The 27,892-nt window shown below is 39.8% G+C and overlaps 2 protein-coding genes across 2 annotated transcripts; one reads left to right on the forward strand and one right to left on the reverse strand.

Annotated features, from left to right (window-relative positions):
- cds2 (CDP-diacylglycerol synthase (phosphatidate cytidylyltransferase) 2) lies at positions 1–27,415 on the forward strand. The gene is made up of 13 exons (XM_074670506.1): positions 1–231; positions 13,326–13,468; positions 15,156–15,252; positions 16,293–16,390; positions 16,883–17,022; positions 20,216–20,274; positions 21,028–21,110; positions 22,334–22,421; positions 22,559–22,627; positions 24,560–24,712; positions 24,811–24,930; positions 26,192–26,295; positions 27,005–27,415. The coding sequence occupies exons 1-13, from the start codon at positions 160–162 to the stop codon at positions 27,138–27,140; spliced, it is 1,362 nt and encodes a 453-aa protein (XP_074526607.1). The 5' UTR covers positions 1–159; the 3' UTR covers positions 27,141–27,415.
- LOC141790549 (uncharacterized) lies at positions 6,646–10,217 on the reverse strand. Its single transcript, XM_074670507.1, has 4 exons — positions 9,838–10,217; positions 9,116–9,543; positions 8,438–8,579; positions 6,646–7,560 (listed from the first exon to the last, which is right to left on the reverse strand). The coding sequence occupies exons 1-4, from the start codon at positions 10,153–10,155 to the stop codon at positions 7,426–7,428; spliced, it is 1,023 nt and encodes a 340-aa protein (XP_074526608.1). The 5' UTR covers positions 10,156–10,217; the 3' UTR covers positions 6,646–7,425.
- Positions 27,416–27,892: the final 477 nt, after the last annotated feature.

Here is a 27,892-nt window from a genome sequence, read left to right on the forward strand (position 1 = left end):
TCCAAATGACTTTACATCGACGGGGTTCTTCGAGGGAAAAGTGTTGCTGTGAAAAATCTAGCTTGAAGCTCTGCAGGAGCTCTGTCAGTCCAGCAAACCGAGTAAACATCTCGGAACCACAGGACCTTCGCTGTCGTCGTACGGTCACGACCAGCAGAGATGACGGAGCTGAGACACCGAGGAGGAAAAGACACCGACCCGACGTTAGAGCAGCAGACGTCAGAGGACAAGGTAGCCAGAACCCCCTCTACACCACCAGAAACAGGGCTAACGCTAGCTAGCCGAGTAGCTTATTGGTAGTGTTGATGTAGAAGTCCATGTATGCTTAGCTGGAGAAAACGCCATGACAAAAGTCATTCTTAAACCAATGACTACAACATTTACATCCGCATACTGCTCGGATTTATAGCTGTGTTTTAAAAGCTGCTGAAATGCGCCATAGCAAACAAATCATCCGCCACAGCTCTCTCAATGTTGACTTGATTGGCTGATCTTTCTTACGGTCTTCCTGGGTGTGCTGGTCTGTTAAAAACGAAACATGAAAACCAGATGTGTAAATGATACAATTATTTGGGATAGTCTGGGCATTTTTTGCTGTAAAAATGAAAACGAAAAGAGTGTTGTTAAAGTAAATAGCTAAAACTTACGTTTGGACGTTGTTTTGATCGTCTTCATGTGATCGATGACTGTTACTAACGCGATCATGACAACATCACGGTGACAGAAGTGTCCGTAAAGCATCAGTATCTACTAAAAGTCCTAGAAAATGTGATTGTTATTTTTTTTTACAGTATTGGAAAAAAAAACCCTAAATGAACTGTTAACCTCAGCTTGTTTACTGCCCCCGTAGAGAACAGGATAGACTCCTGTTCAGAGGTGTGTCCAGAGGTTTGGCTGGTGCCATCAGCCCCCTTGAATTTTTAAGGCCTTCCTACAGTGAGTCATATTTTCTCATTTTAAAATCCCACAACTTTGGAAAGAGATCTCAAGGTGTGTCTTTTATGTTTGCACACTGACTGCGAAACATTCTTTAGTCATAGTTTTTCTTTTGGAACCAGTTTTCTGCCTTTATTTTTACACCCAACCAAAGTGATTTCATATGAGAAACCTGAACAACCACTATGATCCTGTTTGAGTATCAACAAAGCCAGGTTTTCTTTCTTGGTGGCACACTTTGTGTCACTCCCACTTCCACAACTTGTGATTCTAGCTTCTAGAAATGTGTTATCATTACAAATTTATCCTTCGGGCGCCCTAAAATGTTTCTCTGCTGATAAAACCTTCATTGCTTCAATTAAAAAAAAATAAAAATTCATCACTCTACATTGACCTGTAAGGATCAAACCCCTGTTATTTGACTTGACTATAAGGCTAGTCTAGACTATTAGACTGTTATTTCATGGATAAATATGTAAATACTTTATCTACTCTGTATTGGGTTGTTGTGTAACATCATTAAGGTTAGCTTAAACGACCTGTTTGCTTTACCTTGTTTACTAAAGGACTTGTTAAAATTTAAAACAGGATCATCTGTCAGCAGTCATTACAGCAGCCACAGAAGCATATTACACCGTCCTGACAGGAAACCAAGGCGTCCTCTCTTTTGTTAACACAGAGGTTGTGTTGTGAAGGCCTGGAAAGAGGTGTGGTGATGGAGTGATGGATGTGTGGATCTGTCTGGGATGAGAGGAGCAGATGTGATTATAGGGAAATAGAGAACGTCTGAAAGCTGATTGGAGGGTAGTCGAGGCATTGTCTGCTTTAAGATGAACAGAGCATGTTCAGGAGTGATTGTTGAATAAAAAGTCACCTAATGGCCTTTAAAGGGGATGTGAGTCAACACATGTGTCTGCATGACATGATGCTGACACTTGGTAATAAATTAAAGATGATTTAGTTATGGGGCTAATCCCTCAGTTTTGACAGATGGTTGTACCTCTGGTAAAGGAGAAATGTTTTTAGCCAACTTACATATAGTAGTTAACTGTAGAGAATCAGGGTTTTTATTAGAGCTGAAACGATTCCTCGAATGATTCGAGGAACTCGATTACAAAAAATACTCTAGTAATTTTTGTTGCCTTGAGGAATCGTTTAATTTTAAAAAAGATCAAAGAGTGGTATTTCAAATAGAGCTGAGGCCATATTAAGAGAGTTTTCAGACCCCTCAAGCTACCTCTCATACAAAATAGCAACTAGCAACAAATCTAGCTTCTTTTCTGGAGTTTGGAGACTAATGGATCATTCTACGAAACGGTGCCATTTGGATCCGCAACATTTGATGAGATGTACAAGGCACAAAAAATGTGTCAAAGTGTGTTTACAAATTTTGGAGCTACCGAAGCAAGTTCTCTTATTGACATGCTGTATCAGAAAATTCTGTTTCTTAAAGAGAAAAATTTTCATTTGAAAAATAACTGCTCTTTAACTGAACAAAAATGTATTTTATCCGATTACCCGATTACTCGATTAATCAATGGGATTTTCAGTAGAATACTCGAATACTAAAATATTCGATAGCTGCAGCCCTAGTTTTTATGTATGTTTACATTCTTTAGTGTAGTGGTAGTTTGGTTTTGTCTTCTTTTCCTCGCTGGTGATTGGCTAACCATCAACCAGGAATCAAAAGTTGTGTTCGCAGTAGAAAGTCGTCGTGCTTTTTTTTATTGCATTGTAAACAGGAAGAGGTGAAATCAAAAATAGTGCATCAAATATGTCATAACTGCTTTCTGCAGACTTTTGGTTTAGGTTTTTACCTCTGGTGTTGAGACACAGAAAGAGATTTTGACCAAGCAGAATCAAGTATCCAACGCAGCTGGCTGATACTGAGACTGTTTGGTGTTGGCGTCTCAGTAATGTGCTCTTCATGGTCATTTTAAGTGAAAGGCAGAGAGGTGTTAAAATTTTGGACTGTGAAATCAGCTCTGATCCTACTGTGCTTTTTTTCTGTGGGGAAACAGCTCTTAGAAAAATGAGATCAGCTGATGAAATGAGGATGAGGACTAAAGGTTAGACAAAGTGCAAAGTGAAATTGAATTTTCAAATTCAGGGATGACTCACTGCATCGTAACCTTGTTCCTGGCTGTCATCAGTGTGAGTGCAGGTCTGTGTGTTGTTCCCGTGGATGTTAGGAAGTCTCTTTTTAGACAACATTACCTCGTGTTACCTCTTTAGCTATCACAAATGTGTGGAACAGGTGCTGTGAAATATTTGCGGCTGATGAACTCACAGCAGCAAACAGCTGAAGACCTGAATCCCAAACCTCCTGCTTCCATCTCTGCTTTATTTCCTCCAGCCTTACACTCCTCTGCAGTGTGAAGTGTTGTTTTAAACCCCATCAAACCTGAAGTGTACTCCGCTTATAGCTTTGCACTCTTTCTCCATCTATCAGAGATAAACAGGGACACTCAGGGTTGCCGCTGGTCTACCACCGAGTATGGAAGGGGAGGAGTGAATTGTGAAAAGGAGCGCCTATTTTTAACTCCAGCATCCTGAATGACGGATATTGTTTCCATAGAAACCAGTAGGCGGGGAATGTGTGTATGTGTGTTTTCTAGTGCATGTGTCAGCTTTGGTTCGATGGGTTTCAACAACTATTGACAGATGTGTGTGTGTTTTACATCATTTGAAGAGAATCAGCGTCGTTTTAATAAGATGATAAAAGCGTTGGTGTCATGTAGCCGAGCAGATCCAGGAGAAAGGTGCTCCTGTGGAGGCTGTGTTATAATCACTGTGGAGAATCACTTTAGTCTGTTCGAGCTGTTAAAGCCACATCCATGACCTAAATATTGAATCTTTTCAAAAAGCCTGTGAATCATTTCAGTTTGACTGATGAAAAAAGACATTTGGTTTAGATGAGGAGCCCTTTTCATCCTTCTATGAATAGTGCTCATTTTTCTTTGGGTCGTGTAATGAGATGTTCATTTTAAGAACAGGTAGAAAATTATTAAAATAATTAGTATTTCAATTTATTGTTGAAGTCTTAAAGTTAGCCCTCTTTTCTGTTATGAATCTCATTAAACTTCATGTTTTCTTTCATTATGATGTCACATCATTATCATTACTCCATCACTGTTCACTCAGGATGGGCATTTTAAGGCCATGTCCACACGTAGCTGGGTATAAGGGAAACCATTTTTTTTTTTCACACGTTAAGGCCTCTCATCCACACAAAATCTCAGGTTTACATCACTAAAAACAATGTTTTCTGAAAACTGGTCAAAGTGAAGGTTTTGGAAAACTCAGTTTCATGGTTTCATGTATACGCTTTTTGTTTTTGTTCCTCAGTCATCACAGCTGAATGACGGGAGTTCATTCTGATTGGCTGACACGGGTTTCATGTCTTAAAAACACAGGCACGTATTCATGGATTTCATGTGACGTCACACTGTCTCAACGGCGCCATCTTTAGGACCGTCCTGCGACCGGAGGTACGCTGTCAATATGCCGTCTATTTGCTGTGCGGTCGATTGTGACAACTCCAAAGGTAAAAAAATTGGACTGACATTTTACAACATCCCCAAAAACGATGGAAGAAGACAGAGGTGGATTGCTGCCATTAAAAGAGACCACTGGACCCCCACAGAACACTCCAGACTCTGCGCTGAGCACTTTATTTCGGGTGAGTTAATTCCGGGACTTACTACATAGCCTAGCGTTAGCATGCTAACAATCACAATATTACTCACAGACTTAAAACGCGCTATCAATCAACGCTGTTGTACAGGTTCAGATTATTGACATCACTTAGTTGTGTTTAAGTTTAATTAAGTAATACTTTGAATAGGTAATGCGTTTTTTTAACCTTGTATTTTGATCTACTGCTGCAGGTAAAAAGAGTGAGAATCCTCTTCACCCAGATTATGTGCCGAGTCTGTTTGCTTATTTAACCCCGGAGCAACGGCAGAAGAAGGTCAGCAGTTTCAGAAAGTTTGAGCAAACACAAGCAGTCAAACGAAAAAGAAGTGCAGTGCATGATGTTGGGATGGTGGCTGCATGTGACATCAACAGTGACCCTCACACTGACCATGAGAGCCCACCGGTTGAGGAGAATCGAGGTGAGACTGCAGACCACAGCTACTGTAAGGAAAGTAGTTACACCTCAGACACAGAGCCATGCACCAATGAAGCCTGCCAGACGACCATTAAGAGACTGACAGAAGAGTGCGGTAAACTGAGGGCAGAAGTTCATCAGCTGAGGGAGAAGGTCAGCCAGTTGTCCTTCAGCCAGGAAGCCTTCATGAACAATGATGACATGGTGCAGGACTTAACTGGCCTTCCATCCTATGCCAAACTCATGGTTGTTTTCACTTTTGTGTCAGGATTCCTAAAAGTTGGACCCTCACCCTTTCAAAGTTTAATTATGACACTAATGAGAATGAGACTTAACCTGCCACTGCTTTTCTTTTCTTATATATTTCATGTGTCAACGCCTACTGTGAGCAGAATTTTTAATAGCACATTAGATGTCTTGTATGGTAGATTGTCCACATTAATAGTATGGCCCCCTAAAGAGCAGATTCAAATTAGTTTACCCATGTGTTTTAGAAATAGCAGCTTCAGAAATTGTACCTCAATAATTGACTGTTTTGAAATTTTCATTGAAAGACCTAAAAACATGAGAGCCAGAGCACAGACCTATTCACAATACAAACATCACAATTCGGCTAAATATCTAATATCAATTACTCCACAGGGAGTCATATCATTTGTGTCTAATGGTTGGGGGGGGAGAACAAGTGACAAGCACATCACTGAAAACTCTGGCTTCCTGGAAAATCTGGCACCTGGTGACGTGGTCCTAGCAGATCGAGGGTTCACTGTAGGAGATGCTGTGGGCTTGTACAGTGCTCATCTCAAAATACCTGCCTTCACCAAAGGAAAACAGCAACTGCATCCAAGTGAGCTGGAAGATTCAAGGGGACTAGCAGCTGTTCGGATCCATGTTGAGCGGGTCATTGGGCTTGTAAGGAACAAATACACCATTTTACAGAGCACAATACCCATTTCCCTGTGCCAGACTTCAACGGCAGGGAACCTTACATCTCTGGACAAGATGGTCAGAGTGTGCTGTGCACTTTGTAACATCTGCCCATCTGTTGTCCCCTCAGAGTAGCATGGGTGTATCATTGTGTCATAAAGAAAGCACTCTGTAAATAGTTTGTAATGTTTTCTAATGCTGTTTTGTTACTATTACTTGTTTACTACTACTTTTAGTTTGAATGATGTTGTTAATGAAAAGATGTTTGTTGAGAATATAATCCAAATATAATTTGAAATTCTAATTAAAATAAAGTGTAAACTTGAGTTGAGTATTCTTGTACTTTTTCAACCTATGATCATAGCGTAAATTCAAACTCTGTCATCATTTCCCAGGGATTAACCAATTGTGAAACGGGCTGATACAGACGCCTAGAAGTACAGTGTAGTAAACGACCTGTGTTTCGCATCAGATATATTTTGTCTTATGTTGATAAAAAAAAGGTTGTTTTCATCAGAGAAAGTCTATCTTGGGGAAAAACATATGCTTATTATGTACTGTACAATCAGATGTTTATCTTGATTTATGTCTCTTTCCACAACAGACACAATAAGAGGACCAACACAACGTGGAAATTTTGATTTTATCTGTACACTAAATGGTGTAAGAGACTGGCAAGTATTTTTGGCTTTCATCCAGCAGTAAAAACATGAGCCAGAAAGTATTGGTGATTTACAATTGAAAAAAACTCATTACATTTACTTAAATTACTGTGACCGACCATTGCTGATAATTTAAGCAAGAATAACAAAATTATATACATTTTATAAAAAATCATCATGCTGGGAACAAATAAAAAATAAACTATGTACATAAAGACTACTGGACTGTAAAACAGCTAAACTTTTTTTCTGCACTCCACACACTTCCATGTCTTCGGCACCCGGATCAGTTTAAGACAGGACTTGTGAAAGTACTTCCGTCTGCAGCTTCCTGATGTGCAGGTGATGGCATCTGTGCCTGCAGGTTGACCACAAAAGCATCCCACTTCAGGTGGCTGTTTGGTGGTGTTGGTGTTTGTGGGACTGAAGCGCGGTACTGTATACCATTTTCCCAGCAGCTCAGGTAGCACTCCTCTCTTGATAAAGTCCACCACTTTGCTGTAGGCCTCATGGAAGAAGGTGGGATCATAGGGGATTCGCTGGGTGAAAGCTTCCTGTGGGGTCCAAACCATGAAGTCACAATAGCTCACCTCTGCAACATGCATTTGTACCTGCACCTGATGCATGTACTTGTGGTCGTGCTTCAGTGACATAACCCCATCTTCTCCCATGCCAAGACAAAACGATGGATCCCTGCAGCATTCTTTGAGGGGGCAATGCTTGGCTTTGAAGGGGCATTTAATTTCTAAAACACCATCGCCATGGCAAGCGCAGGAAACCACACCATCAGGTGATGCTCCAATCCAAGGAAGTTCTGGGTTGATAATGAACCCTGAAACCCTTACTTGGAGGTCTTTGTGGTGATCCTGCATCATGGCAACATAGCTTGCCCTTGCCCTCTCCTCGCTCACCTGACCCCATCTGACAGAGATTGGAAAACAAAATGTGAATTAAAATATGACTTTTTCTCAGTGATGTTGACTGCCTATTAATAATTACTAGGATGTGTGTCTCATTAATTAGACTTTGGAGAAAAGTCATCAGCTGACTCCAGAGGAAAAGCAGGCAGTTACAAGAAGGTCCATAAAAATATAGTGGGGTCAAAAGTATAATGTTTGCCTATAACATGTGGATGACTAAAGTAAAATGTCTCCCTCAAGTATAAAACTCAAGATAAGACCAAATACTGAAGAGATTCTGAATGTTGCAACCTCCTTACTTACTTTTTATTAATTGTTATGCTCTTGTCTATTTTAATATCTTCATTTGATATTCCTACTGGTATACTGAGTAAAAGAGCAAATGAAACAACCAGTATTTATGTTTCTGTCTCTGTACGCCTGTGCAGAGGTCTCCTGTAAAACTTATCTATGTACCTTGTTGCCTCAGTGGAGAACTGGGAAGCACGAGGATAGCAAATCCTTTTAATCAGAGATGCAGGTCTGTCTGCTCTGGCTGCCTCACTGAAAACTGATGCTGTGACCCTTCCTGCCCTCTGATCAAACCAAACCCTAGACTTGCTCTGCTCCCTGGTCTCCTCCTCAACTATCACACACTGAAAAAACAGTTAGTGACACATGAATAGTTAGCAGTCAACCCATTTCTAAATTGTACAGATGGACAACAATTAATCCGATTATGGAAAATTATTCACTGTACAACTTTCAAAATAAAAAACCTTGCCATCTATTTGACCTAAACTGAGAAGTTAAAAGTGTTACCTTTAAACTACCTGATCATTGCAGCTATTATCCTCCAATACAGATAAAACTGGCCTAGTCTGACTTTGATTGCTTACCTGTTGCTGAGTAAGCTGAAGGCTATCAAAGACCTTAGCACTCTCAACCAGCAGTGAGGACAAGTCCATCTCTAGCCGGGAGCTTGAGTACAGGTTTGAAAGAGGAAGGGGCAGGTCCAGCTGCATCACCTTTGGGATGTACCTGAGAGGGAGCGACAGAAAATATGTCACTTTTTAGAGCACCTCCTTCCTATCCCTCTTAATATATGTGTTAACTGTGACAAAGAAAAGAGCAAACTTGTAGGCATTTAAAATCAAACTTTTGTACTATTCAGGATAAAAATTAGCAACACACTTGAAATAAAATTTTCAACTGCTCACATAGAATTCAACCTCCACAAACACTGAAGAGACCAACATAATGCAGCTGCACAGCAGTATTTATCAACAAAATCCACCTAGAATTACTCATTGCACTCTGTTTACCTGCAGACATAACTGAGAAGAGATATGAAGACAATGGCCAGAGCAAGAGACACTTATAGAACAGAATAGGATGTATTATTAACTAATATTTTTCATATGCTTCCCCAAACCCTCTGGTATACATCCACTTTTGTAGTCTCTTGATGCAACTGAAATGGAACAGCAGTTCCCCGCTGAACAGAAAAAGGATTTTATGAAGGAAAGAGTAAAGGTTTGGCATGCTGTCCTCATCAGGGGTCTAACCTTTCTTACCTGTGGGAGTGGCCCTCAGTGACAGAGAGGATGGCACTTCTCTTAGGCTTGGACTCATGCTTCTCGCTGTCATGAAGCATCTCAAAGAATCTCTGGCACTCGTCTTCTGAAGGTCTGATGTCAGGACCAGGGGCTGGGACGAGGCGGGTCTCTTTATGAGAAAAGCTGATGTTACGCAGCTCTTCATAAGGAACCCCTCTGACAGAGACCTCACTTGGCTGAGTCCAAGAACAGGGCTTCTGTGTGCAAGCCTGCCCATTCCTCATGTCAACAGCAGCCACGACTGAATACATGAGGGCTGCTGCATGAGAGCACACCTCTCCTAAGCCTGCTTTACAGGTGCAGTGAGCCATCACCACCGTCCCATCCTCCTGCACTGTGATCCAGGGGTGCGTGGGGGTAACAGTGAGGCTCTGTGAATGCTTCACCTAAAGTTTATAACACAAAAAAAACATAATGTAGTTTTTATTGTACGAGCGAGAATACCATCGAGATTACTGATCATATATTTTAAGCACTTTATATTTTGACATTAACGTCAATTAAAACGGCAAAAAACGACAACACAATCGTTACTTTTACGATCATTTTATCCGCACACCAAGCGGGTGCATTGGTAAACAAACACTTAGCTAACCAAAAACAAGCTAGCGAACGTAACTTTCGCGGTAGTTTTAATCGCGCAGAAAACTAGTAAAGGAGGGAATAATGATATAACTTACCTTTCCTATGATCAAAAACAGGCGTTTAACCTCCAGATGATAAACTTTGGCCTCAGTTACCCATCCTGAGGTGAAGTATCGATAGGCTTCGGTACTTTTATAAGCCTTCAGGGACTCGCCGGTATACGGGGATGGATTATGAACGAGATAAATATAGACATCGGCGAATGATAAATTTGGCAATTTTGATGCAGATTTAAGGGGCGCTAGTACTTCGGGGGAAACTAAGTAAGGGTCGAATTCTAAAACACAGATTTTCTTCAAATATCGTCGCTTTTCTTCAGCCGAGAGGTGAGCGATGACCGTCTGACTTGCCATTTTTCTACGGGACCGATTGATGGCGCTAGGTCCTAAAGATGGCGGCCGCAAAAAGAACGTGACGTCACTGAAACCCATGAATAGGTTTGGCATGCATCAAGCCAGACTTATCGGTGGATTTGACTGGTTGGGTGTGGACAAAATAAGGGGGGATTTTTAATTCTGAAAATACTCAGCTATGTGTGGACAAAGCCACGGCAAATTATAGGAAGCACCACAGCACATCTTTTCAAGAGTGACTGCTAATAACTAGAGATGTGAAAAAATATCAATACGGCATTATATCATGATATTTTGACCTGTGATAAAATATTGATATTTCAGCTCTCAATATTGATAATTTTTAAATATTAAACCTTTGTATTTTGGGTGAATAGGAAGTAGTGCCAAAGAGCTACTCCCCTGTATGTTGCCCATAAACTGAATGATAAATATGATCTTAGAGTGTACTCAAAATATTTTATTCCCAAACTTGATGATGTGGGTTTTAATGCCGTAGGCATCACTGTTTTCTCTTTGTTCTTGGGTCAGTTAGCTTTAAACCATTTTAATTTCAATTTTTACAGTGTAGTAAACGGGTAGAATAATTATCATTGTCATGTTTTGTGCAACATTAGATTTTTTATGAGTATCATTGGTTACACCAAGTGACATCTATCAGTTTCACCAACTGACCATGTCTCTCAACCCAATAAATATTTTGCAGCATTAATTTAATGTCACAGTAGTTTAAGAGACAAACTTGACACACTTTATGTTTTCAAGTTAAGTGTTAGTATGGAACACTGCATCTAACTTTCATTCTTTTGACCACAATAGAATATTAAAAGTTGTTTTCAATCAAAAAGTTAACTGTGTAGAATATTGCAATATATCCCAATATTGTAATATCGTGATGTTGATCGTATCGTGAAGTTCTTGTCAATACTCACCTCTACCAATTACTCAGTGAGTGTTCAAATGTTTCCTTGACTTCCTGTAGACAAAAAAAGATACAGATCGAATCTCCATTTCAGGATAGAAAAAAAATGTTTTCCTGTGATTCTGTTGTCATGATGAAAACAAGCTTTGAAAACCAGTAAACTACAAAAACATGTTACCTTTGGCATACACAATAAATTAAATGTATAGATGTTTGTCAGTATAGGGCCACCTCAGGATGATAGAGATCGATTTACTGACTGTGACTGTGTAAAGTTGTCATAGATGAGTTAAGTTTGTCACCAGTGGATGTGATCTGTATATATTTTCTAGTTTTACCAAGCTTCATTTGCACATAACCCTGTTTTTTGTTTTCTCATTTGTAAAAGTTTCTCCCAGAACTTTTTTGTTCTGCAAAAGTCTCTGTTTTTCTCCAAGTCTGATCTAATGCCTATTTTACAGGCAAACATTCTTCCTCTTCTTCTTATGCAACTTATTGTTGTTATTTAATGGCAAAAAGTGCAAAGCTTTTAGCTGCCCAACCATGGTCAAAAGGTTTTGTCCATTACATTCAGGGGATTGTAAAAAAACTGAAGAAAGACTTTTTTTATGACATAATAGTCACGTGAACTACTCATTTTCTTTTTTAAATTTTATTTTATGATCCAAGGACTATTTGCAGCCTCTGTAACGGTTCTCTTTTAATTCACTGCTCGCTAAACCAGTACTGTCATGCAGCCAGGGCTCAAATCATTTTGCTGTTTGTCTTTACTTTGTGTCTTTTTTTTCTGTACTTTAAATCAGTGCCTTTTTATTGTCAAACCCTCGCCAGTTTTTTGTGAGATCCTCCTGTTCTTGTCTTTTTCTCTCCTGGTGACTGGTTAGCATACTGTTAAAAGAAAAGATGAATGTTGTCATCTCATGTGGCTTGAAGCAGGAAGGGAATCAGCACCAGGTTCTCCAGAGTCCAATACACCTTGTAGAAATGTTTCTTTTTCCTGTATGCTGTGATAATGTGAAGATAGTGTTTGGCTGCAATGTGTTTATGTGGCTTTTTCCCAAAAGTTTTGTTTTTAGTTATTTCTAGTTATTAGATGTTAAAAACAGGGTTTTATATCTCATTTCAAGGTGACCGACAGCTGCCATCCCTGCATAGTTTTTTCACCCGCCGTGATGCAATTTCTCTTCAGCACAGACTGCGGCTGCACACTCTCTATGTGTTCACTGATCTGCTTATTCTTAGTGTTTCTTTTACTATTTAGAATGTTATCAGAACCAAGTATCAACCACAGCCAGGTGATTGATATGACTGTTGGGTTTTAAATTAAGGAGAAAATGTCTCATACTGTAGAAGCCCCAGCGTCAGACTGATCAGACATTCGATCACAGACGATCACAGTCTGTTTTGTGGATCTGCGATGACGTCTTCCTCCTGATGAGGAAGGAAAGGACAAACTGACCTGAAGAAAGCTGTTTTCCTCAGCCGACCTCTAACTGTGTGTCCCTTTCTTATTGCTGTCGCCATGGAGAGGCAGATCGATGTGTTCGGAGCAAGCCTTCATTACTCAACAGATGGTTCTGAGATACAAACAATATGGAGAAGATTTGGCACAGCAGGGTTTAGCCACCCACACACACACACACAACCCTGCACACACACACACACACACACACACACACTCGTGTTACTGTTTAATTTTACAGGCTCACCATGACACCGTCAGATTGCTGCTCAGATCAGGGTTCATCCTCTGAGCATGGAAAATGTTTGATTTGTGAAATGAGAGGACAGTATTTTTGTTTGAAGATGTGCTGTGTGTTTGCCTCTGTTATTTGATGTTTACCCAGTACAGTGTGTGATTGTGATTGTGTGATTGTGTGAATTACAGACTGTGTGTAGCATCTTTGAACAATCCTTATTCCCTGAAAGTTTAACAAACTGATGAGGCACAGCAGGTCTGTGGAGCATCCTCCTTTTGAAGCTGAGTTAGCGATAGGAAGAGAAAAAAGTCATTCTAGGCTGCTGATATTCAACTAACACTATGAAGTCACAAAATGTGTGTGAAGGATTGGACAGAGCACTGTCTGTAAACATGTCTGCCAAGTGTCACCAGCTAACTAACAGCAGGATCCCAGCTGTTCCTACGAGATGACTCCATTAACCATCCATGAATTGACTCAGTTGACACAGTCACATCATAACTAATAAATGACACTGACTCCTTTGTCTGTTTTTGTTTTTGTCTCAGGGCTCTGACAGCGAGCAGAAGGTGGAAAAAGATGGAATGTCCGACACTGAATCCAAAGTGGACTCAGGGGTCCCAGAGGTACCAGTCCCACCTGATGACACCCCAGAGGTTCTCAATAAGGCGCTGTCTGGACTCTCCTCAAGGTACAGCACTGTGATGAGTTTTCTTCCTCCTGCTGGAGGGATTTTAACACCTCCTCTGTCAGGAACTGCTCCATAGTCTGAGTCGCTGTGAGTCACCACGTTGTTCTAAAAACAGCCGAGGTTGTAAAGGAAATGCCTTCACAGCACTGTTACACATGTGGAGGTGTCATGATTCATGCTCAGAAATCTCTACACATATTTTACTCTGAACTCAAGAGGCGCTATTTATTTTTATCCATTTTTGTTTTCTGATTTATTATGTGAAACGCTTGGGGCAGCATTATGGTGTTATAGGTCTGAAACAATTGGACGCTTAGATAAGATTAAATTAGCTTAGAAGAATGCTGTTGCAAAATCCTGTATATGATTAAAACATGTATCATCTCAGAACTGTATTTTTTGGAAACCGTTTCCCTACATATAGGTGAAAATATCCAACATGCCGTGTTGAAGAATTTACACTTAAAGCTTGGTCAAAGAAACATGAAACTCAGGCTTGACGTTGTTTTTAAGCTGGTACACATGTAACACAACGTACAGGTTTGTGGTACACAAACTCTGGTATCAAAGGAGTGATATTACTAAACGTGCAGATTTTCTAACTAATACATGTTCATATGTTGTACGAGTTCCTGAATCTGTTCAAATTGATCTAAACAGTCTGTTCTAAAAGTAGCACGAAATCTTCACAAAGCTTGATGAAATGATGGAGTCAGCACACAAGAATCTTATTACTGGTTCATGGCATGTTGATGGGACAGGTCTCAAACAACAGGCCTCCAGAGAGCTGGCCAATCAGAGGAAAGGGGGTTTGTGGAGCAGGGAGCCTTGAAGAGACATCAGATAAAACAATGAGTTCCAGAGAGTTTTTTTAAGACACCTGTGTGAAAAACATTGGGGAACTATGAGGGTATTACAGGGACAGTATGGATCCAAAATAAAGCAAAATACCTCCATTTAAATAAACAAGGCTGATGCTACAATGGCAGCTCATTGGTTGTCCACATTCGACCAGAACAACCCCCAAAAACCATACACGCCTATAATAAAAAACCCATCTTAATAGCAAAAACAGGCCTTTTCGAAGCCTGGTTCAGAACACTGTTGTAACTCCACATCTTTACTTCTTGTAGTTTTGACTCAAAGTTACGATGAGTCAGCATTTCCATTAGAGCTACGACGATATGCTTTTCTCTTATTTTAACTCTTACACTTTTGGGAATGCTAAATCAATTTAGATAGCAAAATATCAAATATTTTGAAATTGTTATGATTTTCAGTTCGCTTTTTAACTCCAGATCATGTGAAAAAGTTGAAAGATGATGTTTATGTATACAAACTTTATCAGGAGCCATATTTTCCCCCAAAATGCAAATCATATGTAAATCGTTTTTTGGGATTTATTCAGGGTATCTGACATCACGCTGATAGTAGAAGAAAAAACATTTGACCGTGTGCTGGAGAAAAATGGTAACTTTTTTCTAACCCATGTTATAAACAAACAAATAATAAAAAAAAATCACTGCATTTATGTGAATTTATTTTCCCCCCACCTATGATTTCAAACATGGCAACTGTCACTGATAGGCTTCACAACTCCATCACTGAACCTCCATCCATGCTTCACACAGTCTGTGGTTTTATCAGGCTGTGAGCTTTGTTTGTGTGTGTGTGTGTTTTTCTTCAGATGGAAGAACTGGTGGGTACGAGGCATCCTGACACTTGCCATGATCTCCTTCTTCTTCTTGATCATCTACCTGGGTCCCATGGTGCTTATGATGATTGTGAGTATTAATAACACTCACAGTTGTGTGCAGAGCATTGGACCATGTGGTTTGTTGTTATGATGAGGACTTGTTTTGTAGCTACAGGTCAGTGAAGCACCCGAAAGATTCTTTAATGTTTAAAGATTAAATGTAAAACTTTGATTCTTGTTTCACTTCATCGTTATGCAGGAGTATGGAACATATTTTGGTTAATATAGAGCAGGGGTGGCCAACCAGTCAGAGACCAAGAGCCACAAAAATGACCGTGGTAATACAAAGAGCCACATCACACATGTGGTCTTACAAACACACTTCCTCTCATAAACAAAATGACATAAAATGAAAATCAATACATGTCCAATTTTCAAAGCGAGGTTTACTGTGTTTGTGTGTTTCAGTTCATACTAGAGAAGAGAAACTGAAACTTAAGTATCAATCTGTACTCCCAAATATTGATCAACACTGAACCTAACGTTGGCATCAATATATCAATATTTTTGATTTATCAGCACACCACTACTCTTAACTATTTATATGTATATTTTTATGAATGGATCGAAGAGCTGCACGCTGAAAGGCAAGGAGCCACATGCGGCTCCCGAGCCACAGGTTGGCCACCCCTGATATAGAGGGAGAGTAAGTGGGGGTAGGACATAAAAAGCTTTTGCTTCTTCTTACTCCTTTTAAGACATATTAAATGCTTTATTTAGTATTAATGAGCAATTGTGGTATGATTTACCCTTAAATTGACTGTTTTTATTTTTAACTGTTTTCTTTGTCCAAAATAAACTGAACTGAACTGAACTGAACTGTGAAGTGTGTTGAAGGTAACTGCTCCTCACATTCAGGTGAACTTTGACCCAGATATGAAAAACTGAAACTCAAGGATTAGTGTGCTCTCTAATAACAATCAGGATGGCTGTTCATGTCATTCGGGAATCCCCTGAAAATAGGCCTGGCAGCCATTTTGTGTCAGGATGTAGGACAGACTCCCCTCCTCCCTCACTGGATGAGCTCTGGAGTTTCAGTCCCTGGTAACACAGTGTTTCTCTGTGCAGGTCCTCTGTGTTCAGATTAAGTGCTTCCATGAAATCATCACCATCGGCTACAGTGTGTACCACTCCTACCACCTGCCCTGGTTCAGGACGCTGAGCTGGTGAGGCTGAACGCAGACACAAACACAGTGTGTCACATTCAACACAGGTGTAAAGAACACGGCGCATTTCTCTGTTTGCATGTTTTTTCATGGTGTTGTCTCATTTTTTTATTGTGTTTCAGACTTCCTGAGGTTTGTCTACTTACCTGTTTAGCTGTAGAGAGTGTAGCTCACTCTGCTAATCAGCAAATTTGGAGAAACATTTAGTGGATCATCAATTGTTTGATTTCAGTGGTAGTGGTGAAGAGTTTAGTCTGATAGTAAGGAAAAATCCTGACATTCAGTATGCCGTGAGCCTAAAAATTCAAAGTGTAGTCCCTTTATAGCACATCATTTTGCTCTTTGAATTTTTTATTCAGGAAATGAGTCAGAGTACAAATCAGCATCTGAGCTTCACAGATTTTACTGCAGGCATACTGAATGTCCAGGATCTCATCTGTTCCAGTCTTAAACTCTTAAATGGTGCGTCTGTTTAATCTCTCCTTGCCACAGGTATTTCCTGCTGTGTGTGAACTACTTCTTCTATGGTGAGACGGTAACAGATTACTTCTTCACGCTGGTGCAAAGGGAGGAGCCACTACGCATCCTCAGCAAATACCACCGCTTCATCTCCTTTGCCCTCTACCTCACAGGTACAAACACAGGAGCTCAGAAGTCTGTGTGTGGAAGGGATCAGTTTACTTAGTTCACTATTCAAAGACCACATTAGACTTTATTTCTGTAAAGTACTTTGTCTGCAAAAGACGAGGACAGTGGATACCACTAAGTATTTCCGCTCTTAAAAGTCACAGGCTGTGGCCTGTCAAAGATTTCCAATGAATACTGTCCTCTAAAGCTTGGCCATAATCTAAAGGTTAATCTACTACAGTAGTCACTGAATGTCCCATAAAGAAATAAATGCATCTCTGTTTTAACAAAACAAAGTTGCATTCAGTTAAAGTAAAAAATTCTGCATTTTACCACAGGAAAATGCATTTATCAAGGGAAGCCTCTGCGACATAGTTTGACAAAAAACCCAAACAAACAAACCATGTGCTTGCCTCAGGAAAGTAGGGTTGGGATTCGAAAACCGGTTCCTGTTGAGAATCGATAAGAAATGGTTCAATCCTTCGATATCGTTAGCCTTTGTGCTTAATGATTCTCTTATTGATTCTTTACACTATGCCAGAGCTGCAGGACCTTATGTGACTAGTCTGCTGCAGCTATCTTAGCTTAACAGTTAGATAACATTTCCCAAGAAAACTCTGTTCAAGGATTTCCAGCTTGAAGTTTTACTGCGGAACTGAACACAAAGAAATCTACATTACTCTCTATTACATGGTATAAATGTCCTTATTTACCAAAAACAATATAAACAAAATAGTGCTAGCTCAATGCTAATGTATAAGGGAAATTGCATTGATACACTAGCGGTTAGTATTGTTGGAAAAGAGGTGAGTTGTATGACATACATCTAAGTGTCACTCCTACTCTGCTTTCCCATACTGCCTTGCAGGGTACCTCTAACTGGGTGCTCAGTATCTTCCCACGCTGCTATCCTGACAGAGCTACTTTTTCTACGCTGCCTTACAGGGTACCTTTAACCGTGCACTAAGTCATGTTCCCACACTGTTATCCTGACAGGGTACATTTTCACACTGCCTTACAGGGTACTTTTTACTGTTCACCTCAGTTAGTTTCCCATACTGCGATCCTGACAGGGTACCTCACAGATAGTTTGTCACTCTCAAATGATGTCTTTGTTCTAAATTCTGCAAAAACTTAAACTACTTCTTATTGGAAATGTGATGCTATCAATCTGACCAAAATACACTAAAATTATTAATCTGACTCCAATCTCTTCTCACCTCTTTCCGCGTAGTTCGTTGATGGGGAAGGATCAGGAGACGTCCTGGTTCTCAGTTGAACACAAATTTATTAACAATATGTCAAGAATATGCATTTACAGAGATCTCTGGTGCAGCCTCATTTCCCTGTTCCCTACATGTTGCAGAGACAGTTCATGAGACTGACCCCGACTCTCTCTCTCAGCACCAATATATAGTCACTAACAGAGTTTCTCTAAAGAATGTAGGTTGAGTCATCTTCTTATTGGCTCTCCAGGTGTTGTCCCCCTCTGATTGGCTGCTGGCCGTCTTCTGGCTCTGTCTGTGACTGGCATTCATCAAGTGGGTGATCAGCCCCCCTCACTTATCTGTTGAGAAACTGTTAGACACACAAATCTCGCTTCCTTCCTTCCTTTAATTGTTTACCTTCCTCACTTCGACTGAAACACCTCAACTCTAAAAAAGTAATTGCTGACTTGCGTTATTGATGTTACACAGTTACTTCTTTTTATTATTGGGTATAAACATTAACTTCACTTGTGGTCACTCTCTTCTCTGGGTGCTCCATAAAATCCCAGGAATCCCCAGCCCCCCTCAAGTGTCCTGCAATTCATACCAACAACAATGAGCACATGTGTACAACCAAGTTAGTAAAAGCACATCTGTATAGTATTGTTAATAAAAACATGTCTACATGGGCTATACATTCTTTCAGTATACATCGGTATAACTTTGGCTTCAGAGTAGAATTTCAACTTTCAGGCATATCACAGTTACTCTTTTTAAACAGTACTGAGAACTCCAAATGTCAAAATACTTTCAAGCAAATGAAAGAAAAGTTAGGCTAATGGTTGGCTTCATAACTACGGCAAGGTTCCAAACAACTTAGAATAATGCTATAACCACTTCGAGACACTAGATGGCCTACTTCAGTCAATAACATTGCAATATTACAAAACTGTACATTAATATCACATGACGTGCAATTTTACTTATTTCTTTATAATAACGCTGGGAGATATCCAGACCCAGTAACCAATTACAGATTTATTCACTTGAAAAAGAAGGAATTGATAAGGGAGTCGATAAAGAATTGAATCGATAAGCAGAATCGATAAGGGCATTGATATCGATAAAATCTTATCAATGCCCATCCCTACAGGAAAGACATATTGAATCATAATCAAATTAAGCAAATTCTGCTAAGGCAGAAAAAGACTGAAAGTTTTGATTATTAACTTTTGAAATATCTAACTCAGTGTGTGTCAGTAGGCCTCTGTGTGGATCATAGACGGTTCAGAGTGGATTATTCTAGGCCCTGCTAACTGGAGGAGTCCCACTTCCTGTGTTACAGGTTGTCAGTTAGTTATTAAGTGCTTCTTCAGCTGCTGACTGGTGCCAAACAGGATGTGCAGAGGAAGGAAGCGCCCTGACTGTGTCTGCCTTTAGGGTTTAAGTGAAACTAAGATAAAGATGTACTCTCAGATGTTTCTTCAAGAGACAAATATAAACTTTTAATACCCTTTTTTAATCTGGAAGTTTTTATTAAACCATAAACAAATAGGAAAAACAAGAACTGAACTCAGCACCAAAGGGTCAGGGCATGGCTGGGGTTAGCATTTCCCCACTTTCCCGTGTTTTTATGAAATTAAACACATTGTTAGAACACTTACTTTAGGCAAGAGTGCTAAAGGAAGTCTTGTGGCTTCCCTCCTTCTGTTAATTACACAGCGTGCATACTGCTGAAAAAAACAGAGAAACCACTCCTGTTCTGCTGAAGCACTTCATGTCTGCCCACAACATCCTCTCATCACCTCACTCTCATGTACGGTCTGAATCAAATGGCTCCAGCCACCCCACTGCTCTCTGCTCATTAACTCTGAGCTCTGTCTGAAGTGGGTCGAGCTATATTTGGTCAGAGTTTGACCAAAGATGGACAGATGACCTCATCCCCCTCTTCTTTCCAGTGTTTCACACATGATTTGTCCTGTTGTTGCAGGTTTCTGCATGTTTGTGCTGAGTTTGGTGAAGAAGCACTACCGCCTTCAGTTCTACATGGTGAGTGGCTCTCGGCCTCCTGCTGGCTCCCAGCACCGAGGCTGCTGGGTAATTGATGAAGCCAGCTGAAGGAGAGTCAAATGTCGGGAGAAGTAGGGCAAGAGATTGCTCTAATAGAAATGTCTGAACCACAGGCAGTCTGACTGCACAATGACGTGTTTGTTTATTCAAAGAGCATCCAATTTATCTGTTTATAGATTCACTCAGTTTGACCTGCTCACAACCCTAGATTCTTCTTATTGAGCACACGGAGCATAAACAAAAAAAAGTTCACCTCCTGAGTGAAAATGATGAAAATTAAAGTTGTTAAACCCACAGTGGGATTAAAATCAGCCTTCAGTACAAACACTGTTCAGGACACTGTAAAAGTTTCCTGTGAGGGTTTTCAGGGGAAGCATCAATCCAAACATTCCTGCTCGTCAGTCTACTGCGCTCTGAATTGTTTACCTTTTTTCATTTGCATGTATGTAGACATTCTCGCTGCTAATATCAGGAGGAGAAACTTAATCCCTACACACAAACAGTCTCATCGATGATTTAATCAACCTGTTATTTAGTCAACTCTTACTGCTGCTGCTGCTGCTCTCAGTTTGTGTCCTGGAAAACCCCCTCTCTCTGTCCGCCCTGTTTTCATTGATCTTTTGGGATGTACCACTTAAAGGCTTTTTGTCTGACTGTTGTTCTGTAGACTCAGACTGTTTCAGTAACTTTAATTCAGTTTTTACATCAAATCTCATTGTGTTCTCCCCACAGTTTGGCTGGACTCACGTGACTCTGCTGATTGTCGTGACTCAGTCTCACCTTATCATCCACAACCTCTTTGAAGGGATGATCTGGTTAGTGAAACTTTATCTCATTCACTATTTGTTGAAGCACTGCTGATCATGGTGGGAACGTGTTCATCTAAAGGAGGCTGTGAGCCTGTACAAAAAACAAAAAGATGGTGAAAATCATTACCGTATTGACTCTAATATAGAATAACCCGGATTATAAGACGATGCCCTCCTTTTCAACCAATCTTCAGAAAAAGACACTGATAAACAAAGTTTACTTTGATTAAAGAAACTACTATTAATTAAAATTTAGGAAAAACCATTGAAATAATAGAGACTGCTCCCATTTTTGGTAGGGATGGGTACTTTTCACATTAAAAACAAAATAATACCATTGCTCAGTGCCTGGCAATTGGTACCGGTACTCAACAGTACCAATTTTTTGGTACTTTTTTGTGTTTATTTGGTAAGACATATCAATTTGTTTAATAATAAAGTATATATATATATTTTACAATTTACCATATTTGTTCCTCAATATTTAACCTTGTCATGCTGTGTTCATGTCCAGCATGGAAAACCACCTACTCTTCCACTCCCTCACAGTCACAAGGATGTGTTTGGGTACATAAACATGGTACCTTTTGATTTTACGTAAATTAGTACTTTTGACAGAATGTGGTCAGTATCTCTAAGATTACCTAATTTGGTACCCACCCCTAATTTTTGCTTTAAATACGATCACTAAGATATGTGTTTCAATTGTAATTCTGATGGCAGCTCTGGTAACGGGCATGCCTTTGTTATGTTTCTCAAAAAACTCTTTTTAGTCTCTTGGAAACAGACACTTTGAGGACCAGGATAAACTTCTTTTACAGTTCACGTATTATAGACGGTCTTTTGGATGCGTGATCTTCAAACATTGCCTGACAGTTGTTTAACGTCTCTGCTGCACCAACCATCATTATCTTAAAATTAGCCTTAGGGCCATGCCTCAGTTGTATCTGCTGTGATTGACAGATTAGTGCAGCTGGCTTTAGAAAAAACTGGCACTCTCTCTGCTGCTGCGGCCATGTAGTGACCTTAGGCAACTATCAGCATGTGTCAATGCTCAGACTTAGATTATAACCCCCTCCCCCTTCACATGATTTTTTACGAGAGCAAAACCTTGTCTTATATATAAATCGATACAGTACTTTATGAATAATATTTGCAGTTGCACCTGTGCTTGTCTCCTGACACTTCACTTCAGTCTCTCATGTTTTTACTCTTCTGTGTGTGTAAAGGTTCATCGTGCCAATTTCCTGTGTGATCTGTAATGACATCATGGCGTACATGTTCGGATTCTTCTTCGGCCGCACTCCTCTGATTAAGGTTTGTTTTATCCCTTCATGATTGCTCTGCTAGCACATCTGTACATTTTTATACTGAGGCTAAGAATACTCTCAGCTTTGACTCTACAAAGTGATATATTCATCTGGTGTCCACACTCCACCTGTTGGTCTTTGCAGTTGTCCCCCAAGAAGACATGGGAGGGGTTCATTGGCGGATTGTTCGCCACCATTGTGTTTGGAATCATGGTAAGTTTTTTTTTATGTTTTAAACCAAAAGCAGTGTTAAGAGAAACTTATCTGAATATCCAGAGAAGCAGCAAAAATATGAAAGAAAGAAATATGCTGGGTTTACTTCACTCAAGAAAATCATTTTTATTGTAAATTAGGAAAAAAACGAACACAATAAATAAAACTGGTAAGGTTTTGTTTTTATTAATTCGGCCATGTTTTCAGCATCTAACATTTATGTTCACTTTTGATTTAAATATCAGATTAAAAAACAGCACAAAAAGTAAGGTAATCAGTGTTTGGTAGATTTTTTTCTTTGTTGTAACAATGCTTCCTGGCAGTACATTTTAGAATAGTGAAAGCTTGTTTATTTCACCTTTAAACGTTTGTCTTGGTACTCTCACTTCACAGCCTGTCTAATAACCCCCAATATCTGAGTTATATGAAACTGAGCTTTCACTTTGCAAATGTACTAACGCTCGCTTCGATTCTTGGAGCAGACCTACTGACCACTGTAGCAGGAACAATGCCTGAGTAGCAGCACATTGGGGGGGAACAAACAGGCTTTCCAACACCACAATTTATTGTTCAGAGGCATTGTTACAATGAATAAAATTGACTAACCAACATATAACCTTATATTTTTTGCTAAGTTTATTCGAAACATGTATAGCATTTGAAAAAATGTGAACCTAAACAATCTGCGGTCTATTGGATTGATGGGAGCATCTGGTAACAGGTACAATTGCTCAATTTTTTTAATAGGACAGTCTCATAATAACAGTATTTACTAACTGCTTGTCAATTTTCCAGTCTCTGCTGCATTGGTTACAGTTTTTGCCTGGCAGACTCATTTATAGGTGTAGGATTTTTAAAGTCAGCTGCCCTTCAACAGCTAACGTAGTGTGTTTTGATAAGGCAAACATATCATGCGGCTCATGCCTTGTGTCACTATATAATAGAAGAAAACATACAGACATATTTTGAAGGCACACATCCATTCCAAGACTGAAATATTGAAGAAAGTTGTTAGCAAACAGAAGTTTTCAGGATGGTGAAGGATTCACAGTTAATGAGCTGTGGAAACTAGTTGTAAACAAAACATTTTCTGAATCCTTAAGATCCAAATGCACAGTTGTTACCAAGACACACTTTTAAAAGCAAGTTTATAGACATTAACTCACAGTTTACATACCTGCACTGCTAGGTTCATAACACTGCCCAAGTGTTTCCATGTTTGGAATCACTCGTTACAGAGTTTGGTTGTATTTTTTCTCTTTAAAGCTTGAAGAACCAAACAGCTGATCAGTGTGCTTGAGGTGGAAGAGCATGTCACTGTTCATGTGCACATAATACAAAGACACAGAGGCTTTTTGATGACAAAGCAGCGTGTTCAGAAGTTGCTGAACCCCTCTGTCTGCAGAGTAGTCTAGCTTGCGTGCTGTTTCTCATTAAGGGAGCTGAGCTTACGGCACTCATTGTGGCTAATACACTTAGTAGTGTCATGCAACTCAAACAGCTCTCCTTCAGGGACAGAGTCATCCTTTTAGGCTGCTCTGCTGTATGTGCTGCAGAAAATGCAGAGATCCTAAATGATAAGACTGACTGCATTTCTGTGCAACTTGTGCATTTTTTTTGTGATAAAATTTTCTCCAGATAAGGTTTTTATTGGTTTGTATCAGAAAATATCTGCACTAATATGAAATCAGTATGATTTAAGCTGAACACACATTTGAAAGATCTCAAACTCTCATATTGGTTTTAATCATGGCTGCATCTGAGTTGTGCAACATGCAGTCAAAGCAGTCAAGTGTTCAAATGAACAGAATTAAAGGGTGTAAATATTCTCCATTGTGCTGCATTGTTGCAGATTAGATTTTCCCTCTGTTGATGTTTTGCTGGACTCTAATGCAGTGTCAGCAGAGTAACTGAAGCCTGCTCTCCTCACAGCTCTCCTACGTGATGTCCGGCTGGCGCTACTTTGTTTGTCCGGTGGAATTCAACAACGACTCCAACAGTTTCCAGGTGGACTGTGAGCCGTCAGAGCTTTTCCAGCTCCAGGACTATGCTCTGCCCAGCATCCTAGAGTCTGTCACTGGATGGGTAAAACTCACCTTCTCTTACTTCTTCACTGGTTTGCCGTCCCTGCCCTGTCTCAGGATCTCATCTTTCTATCTAACACTTCCTTCTTGTCGCCACAGACCACGGTGCGTCTCTACCCATTCCAGATCCACAGCATTGCTCTCTCCTCCTTCGCCTCCATCGTGGGACCTTTTGGAGGTTTCTTCGCCAGCGGCTTCAAGAGAGCCTTTAAGATCAAGGTAGGGGTGAAAACCTCATATGCATGAACTCAAAGTCTGCTGTTTTTTTTCTGTGATCACAGTAAAGATGGTTTGGATCTTATCACAGTTTTGTGGTCACGGTGTTCGGTTCAGTTCAGTGAACAGTGTTGTTGTTTTTAAGATCTAAAAATACCATATACCCTAATAATCCAATATTGACAGTTTACTTTTAATCAAATTATACACGTATAATTCCATAAAACCTGAAGGAATGATTCAATTTGCCATTTGAAACATCATTAAAGCTGGGTGAGACATTGCTGGTTTCAATGCCAACTCCTTTTTAAGGAAAGACCCTATTGGCTGTCCCAGAAGTCGTTAAATGATGCCTAATTCGCAAAATGAGCTATTTACCTGTAATTGACATGGACACTCAAGGAAAAAGGAATACCTTAGGAGAGATAGAAAGCAGCTGAAAAACACCATAGATATGTTTAGAACTACAAATTTCTTGTAGTTCTATAAGAAGAACCATACAGTAGGGCTGGACAATTAATCAGATTTTAATCGTGATTTCAATTTTGCCATCTGACAATCATAAAAATAATATAATCGAAGAAAAACAATTAATATGCCACACGGTGTAGATGTTTGCAAGTTCCTGTGCTTCATAGCTCTTCTGTGTTCCACGTGCAGCCACAGAGAGTGTGTGTGACTTATGTGTATCAATAATACTGTATGTGCCACTTGCTGGTTCTTTAAAGTTGTGTTTAAATCAGTACTGAAGTTTTTGAATAAATCAATAATTGTGTAAATTAATTGTGATTTCAATATCACTTAAAATAATTGGGATTCTTATTTTTACCATAATCGCCCAGCCCTACCATACAGTGCCACAGACACATCCTCTAACTCTGACTTCTCCACTCCCCAAGTACAGGACACACACCTCTGTCCACAGCTGTCCTGCTGTGCTCCTTTGCCGTGTGCTGTGTATATGTACGATCAGAACTACACACAGCTCCAAACTGAGTCGTGAAACGAAGAGAAAAAGAAAAAACATGAATCGAACGACATGCATGCCCCAAAGCAAGTCAGCTAAACCAAACAATTTGGAAATAATAAAATAAAATTCATAAACCATTCCATCCACACAGTTAGTGCTTAATATTTACACTGGATAGCATATTTTGCTTTATTTCAAACAAAATATTCTTTATGTTGCAACACTTTGTTCGTTCATGTCTTTTGATTGTGCTCTGTTAACGGTCCAGACACGTTCTCTGCTTTGTCCTCGCAGGATTTTGCCAACACTATCCCAGGTCACGGTGGCATTATGGACAGATTTGACTGCCAGTACCTCATGGCCACCTTTGTGAATGTCTACATTGCTAGCTTCATCAGGTAAATGCACGTCTATGTAAAAAACCAACACCTGAATGTATTTGTTGTCAACTGTGCTGCAGTTTACAATACAGTCAGTTATTCATTACAATAAATACGTGTTACAAATCATCTTAAATCAAGTTATTGCTTTAAAGGAAACAACACTTTTTTCCCCTTCTTCTTTACCTCCCCAAGCAGCTGCTTGGCAAATTACAAAACACCACTTGATCAAACAACACTACTATCTCTGACATTGGTACAATAAACAAATAAAAAACATAATAATAATATGAATTATTATTAAAATTATTATTATATATTTACACATTTATACATACAGACACTAGCGTTAGACAAGGACAACTTACCTTAGCACAGGAGAATTTTAGCCTCAGATAAATGGGCATTTTTGGAAAAAAAAAAAAAATTCCTGGTACAGAAAGGTCGACATGACCATGAATTCTGACAGTTTAATTAAGCTGAATAAGCTGTTTGTAAACTCAATGAAGTCTAAATACTGTGTTTTGACAGCTAATGCTACGCTCATCGTTAGCCTGAAGCGAGTGGGAAACATGGCATCATAACAGTCACAGTGTATGATAACAGATCAACGTGCTTCATTTTTAACACTTGTGTCCCCAGTTATAATTAAATCGTCACTGTTTGGTGAAGAAACTGGACAAAACATCCGTTCTCACATGATTATCTTGTCCTTCCTCCTTCTCAGGGGCCCAAACCCCAGCAAGGTCATCCAGCAGCTCCTGGCCCTCCGAGTTGACCAGCAGCTCCACATCTTTAACTCCCTGAAGACTCACCTGACAGAGAAGGGCCTCCTGCCGGCTCTGGAGGAGGCTGCCGCCTAGAGCTGCCCACACCCGGCTCACACTGAGAGGGAAACCAGAGAGAGGAGGGTGGCACCCAGGGGCCCTGTGCCGCTTCGGAGCTTTTTGGAGACTCACGAGTGAGCTAGAACACATCCAAGAAAAAAACAAAAAGAGCAACAAAAAACTACCGTTTTGGGTCATTCCATTTGATTTGGGTCTGAGAGTGGAGCGTTTCTGTTCCTACAGTCTGTGAATCGTTTCTGACACCGTGTGTTTTCAGGTTGAGTTAGTGGATTACTGTACTGTCACACATCATAACCGACTTCTATCTATTCACATGTTGAACTGTTGGTCAGCTGTACATTTCGACTTGTAAACAGGATAACCTCTATATACTGATAAACGTGTGTGGATATTTTATTGTTCTTTGTTTTGATGCACTGCTCTCAGCCCTGTTTCTCACTGTATTGTTACCCCAGGTGCTCCCCCTCGCCAGGTTTGAGTTTTAATTTTCTCTGTTGTGATTGTTTCTATTTATACATAGATGGTTTTTATATTTGGTATGTTCTATTATATATTAATATTGTGTCTGTTTATCAGACTGAACTCACATTTGCCATCAGCCACATACATCTAAGTGTCTTTTTGTTGTGTTTTTTTTTTTCCTCTGTCACTCATCATTACAGCCTTTTTTGTTTTGCCAAGTCACTGACGTCATATCATTCATTAAGCAGCAGCGTCCTGAGATGATCAGCTGAGTTACTCTGATGAGTTTAAGGTGTCACTGAGTC

This window comes from Halichoeres trimaculatus, unplaced genomic scaffold (genome assembly GCF_033239565.1).
Source record: "Halichoeres trimaculatus isolate MK-OKI-2021-1 unplaced genomic scaffold, fHalTri1.1 fHalTri1_scaffold_5, whole genome shotgun sequence".
NCBI classification, from domain to species: domain Eukaryota; kingdom Metazoa; phylum Chordata; class Actinopteri; order Labriformes; family Labridae; genus Halichoeres; species Halichoeres trimaculatus.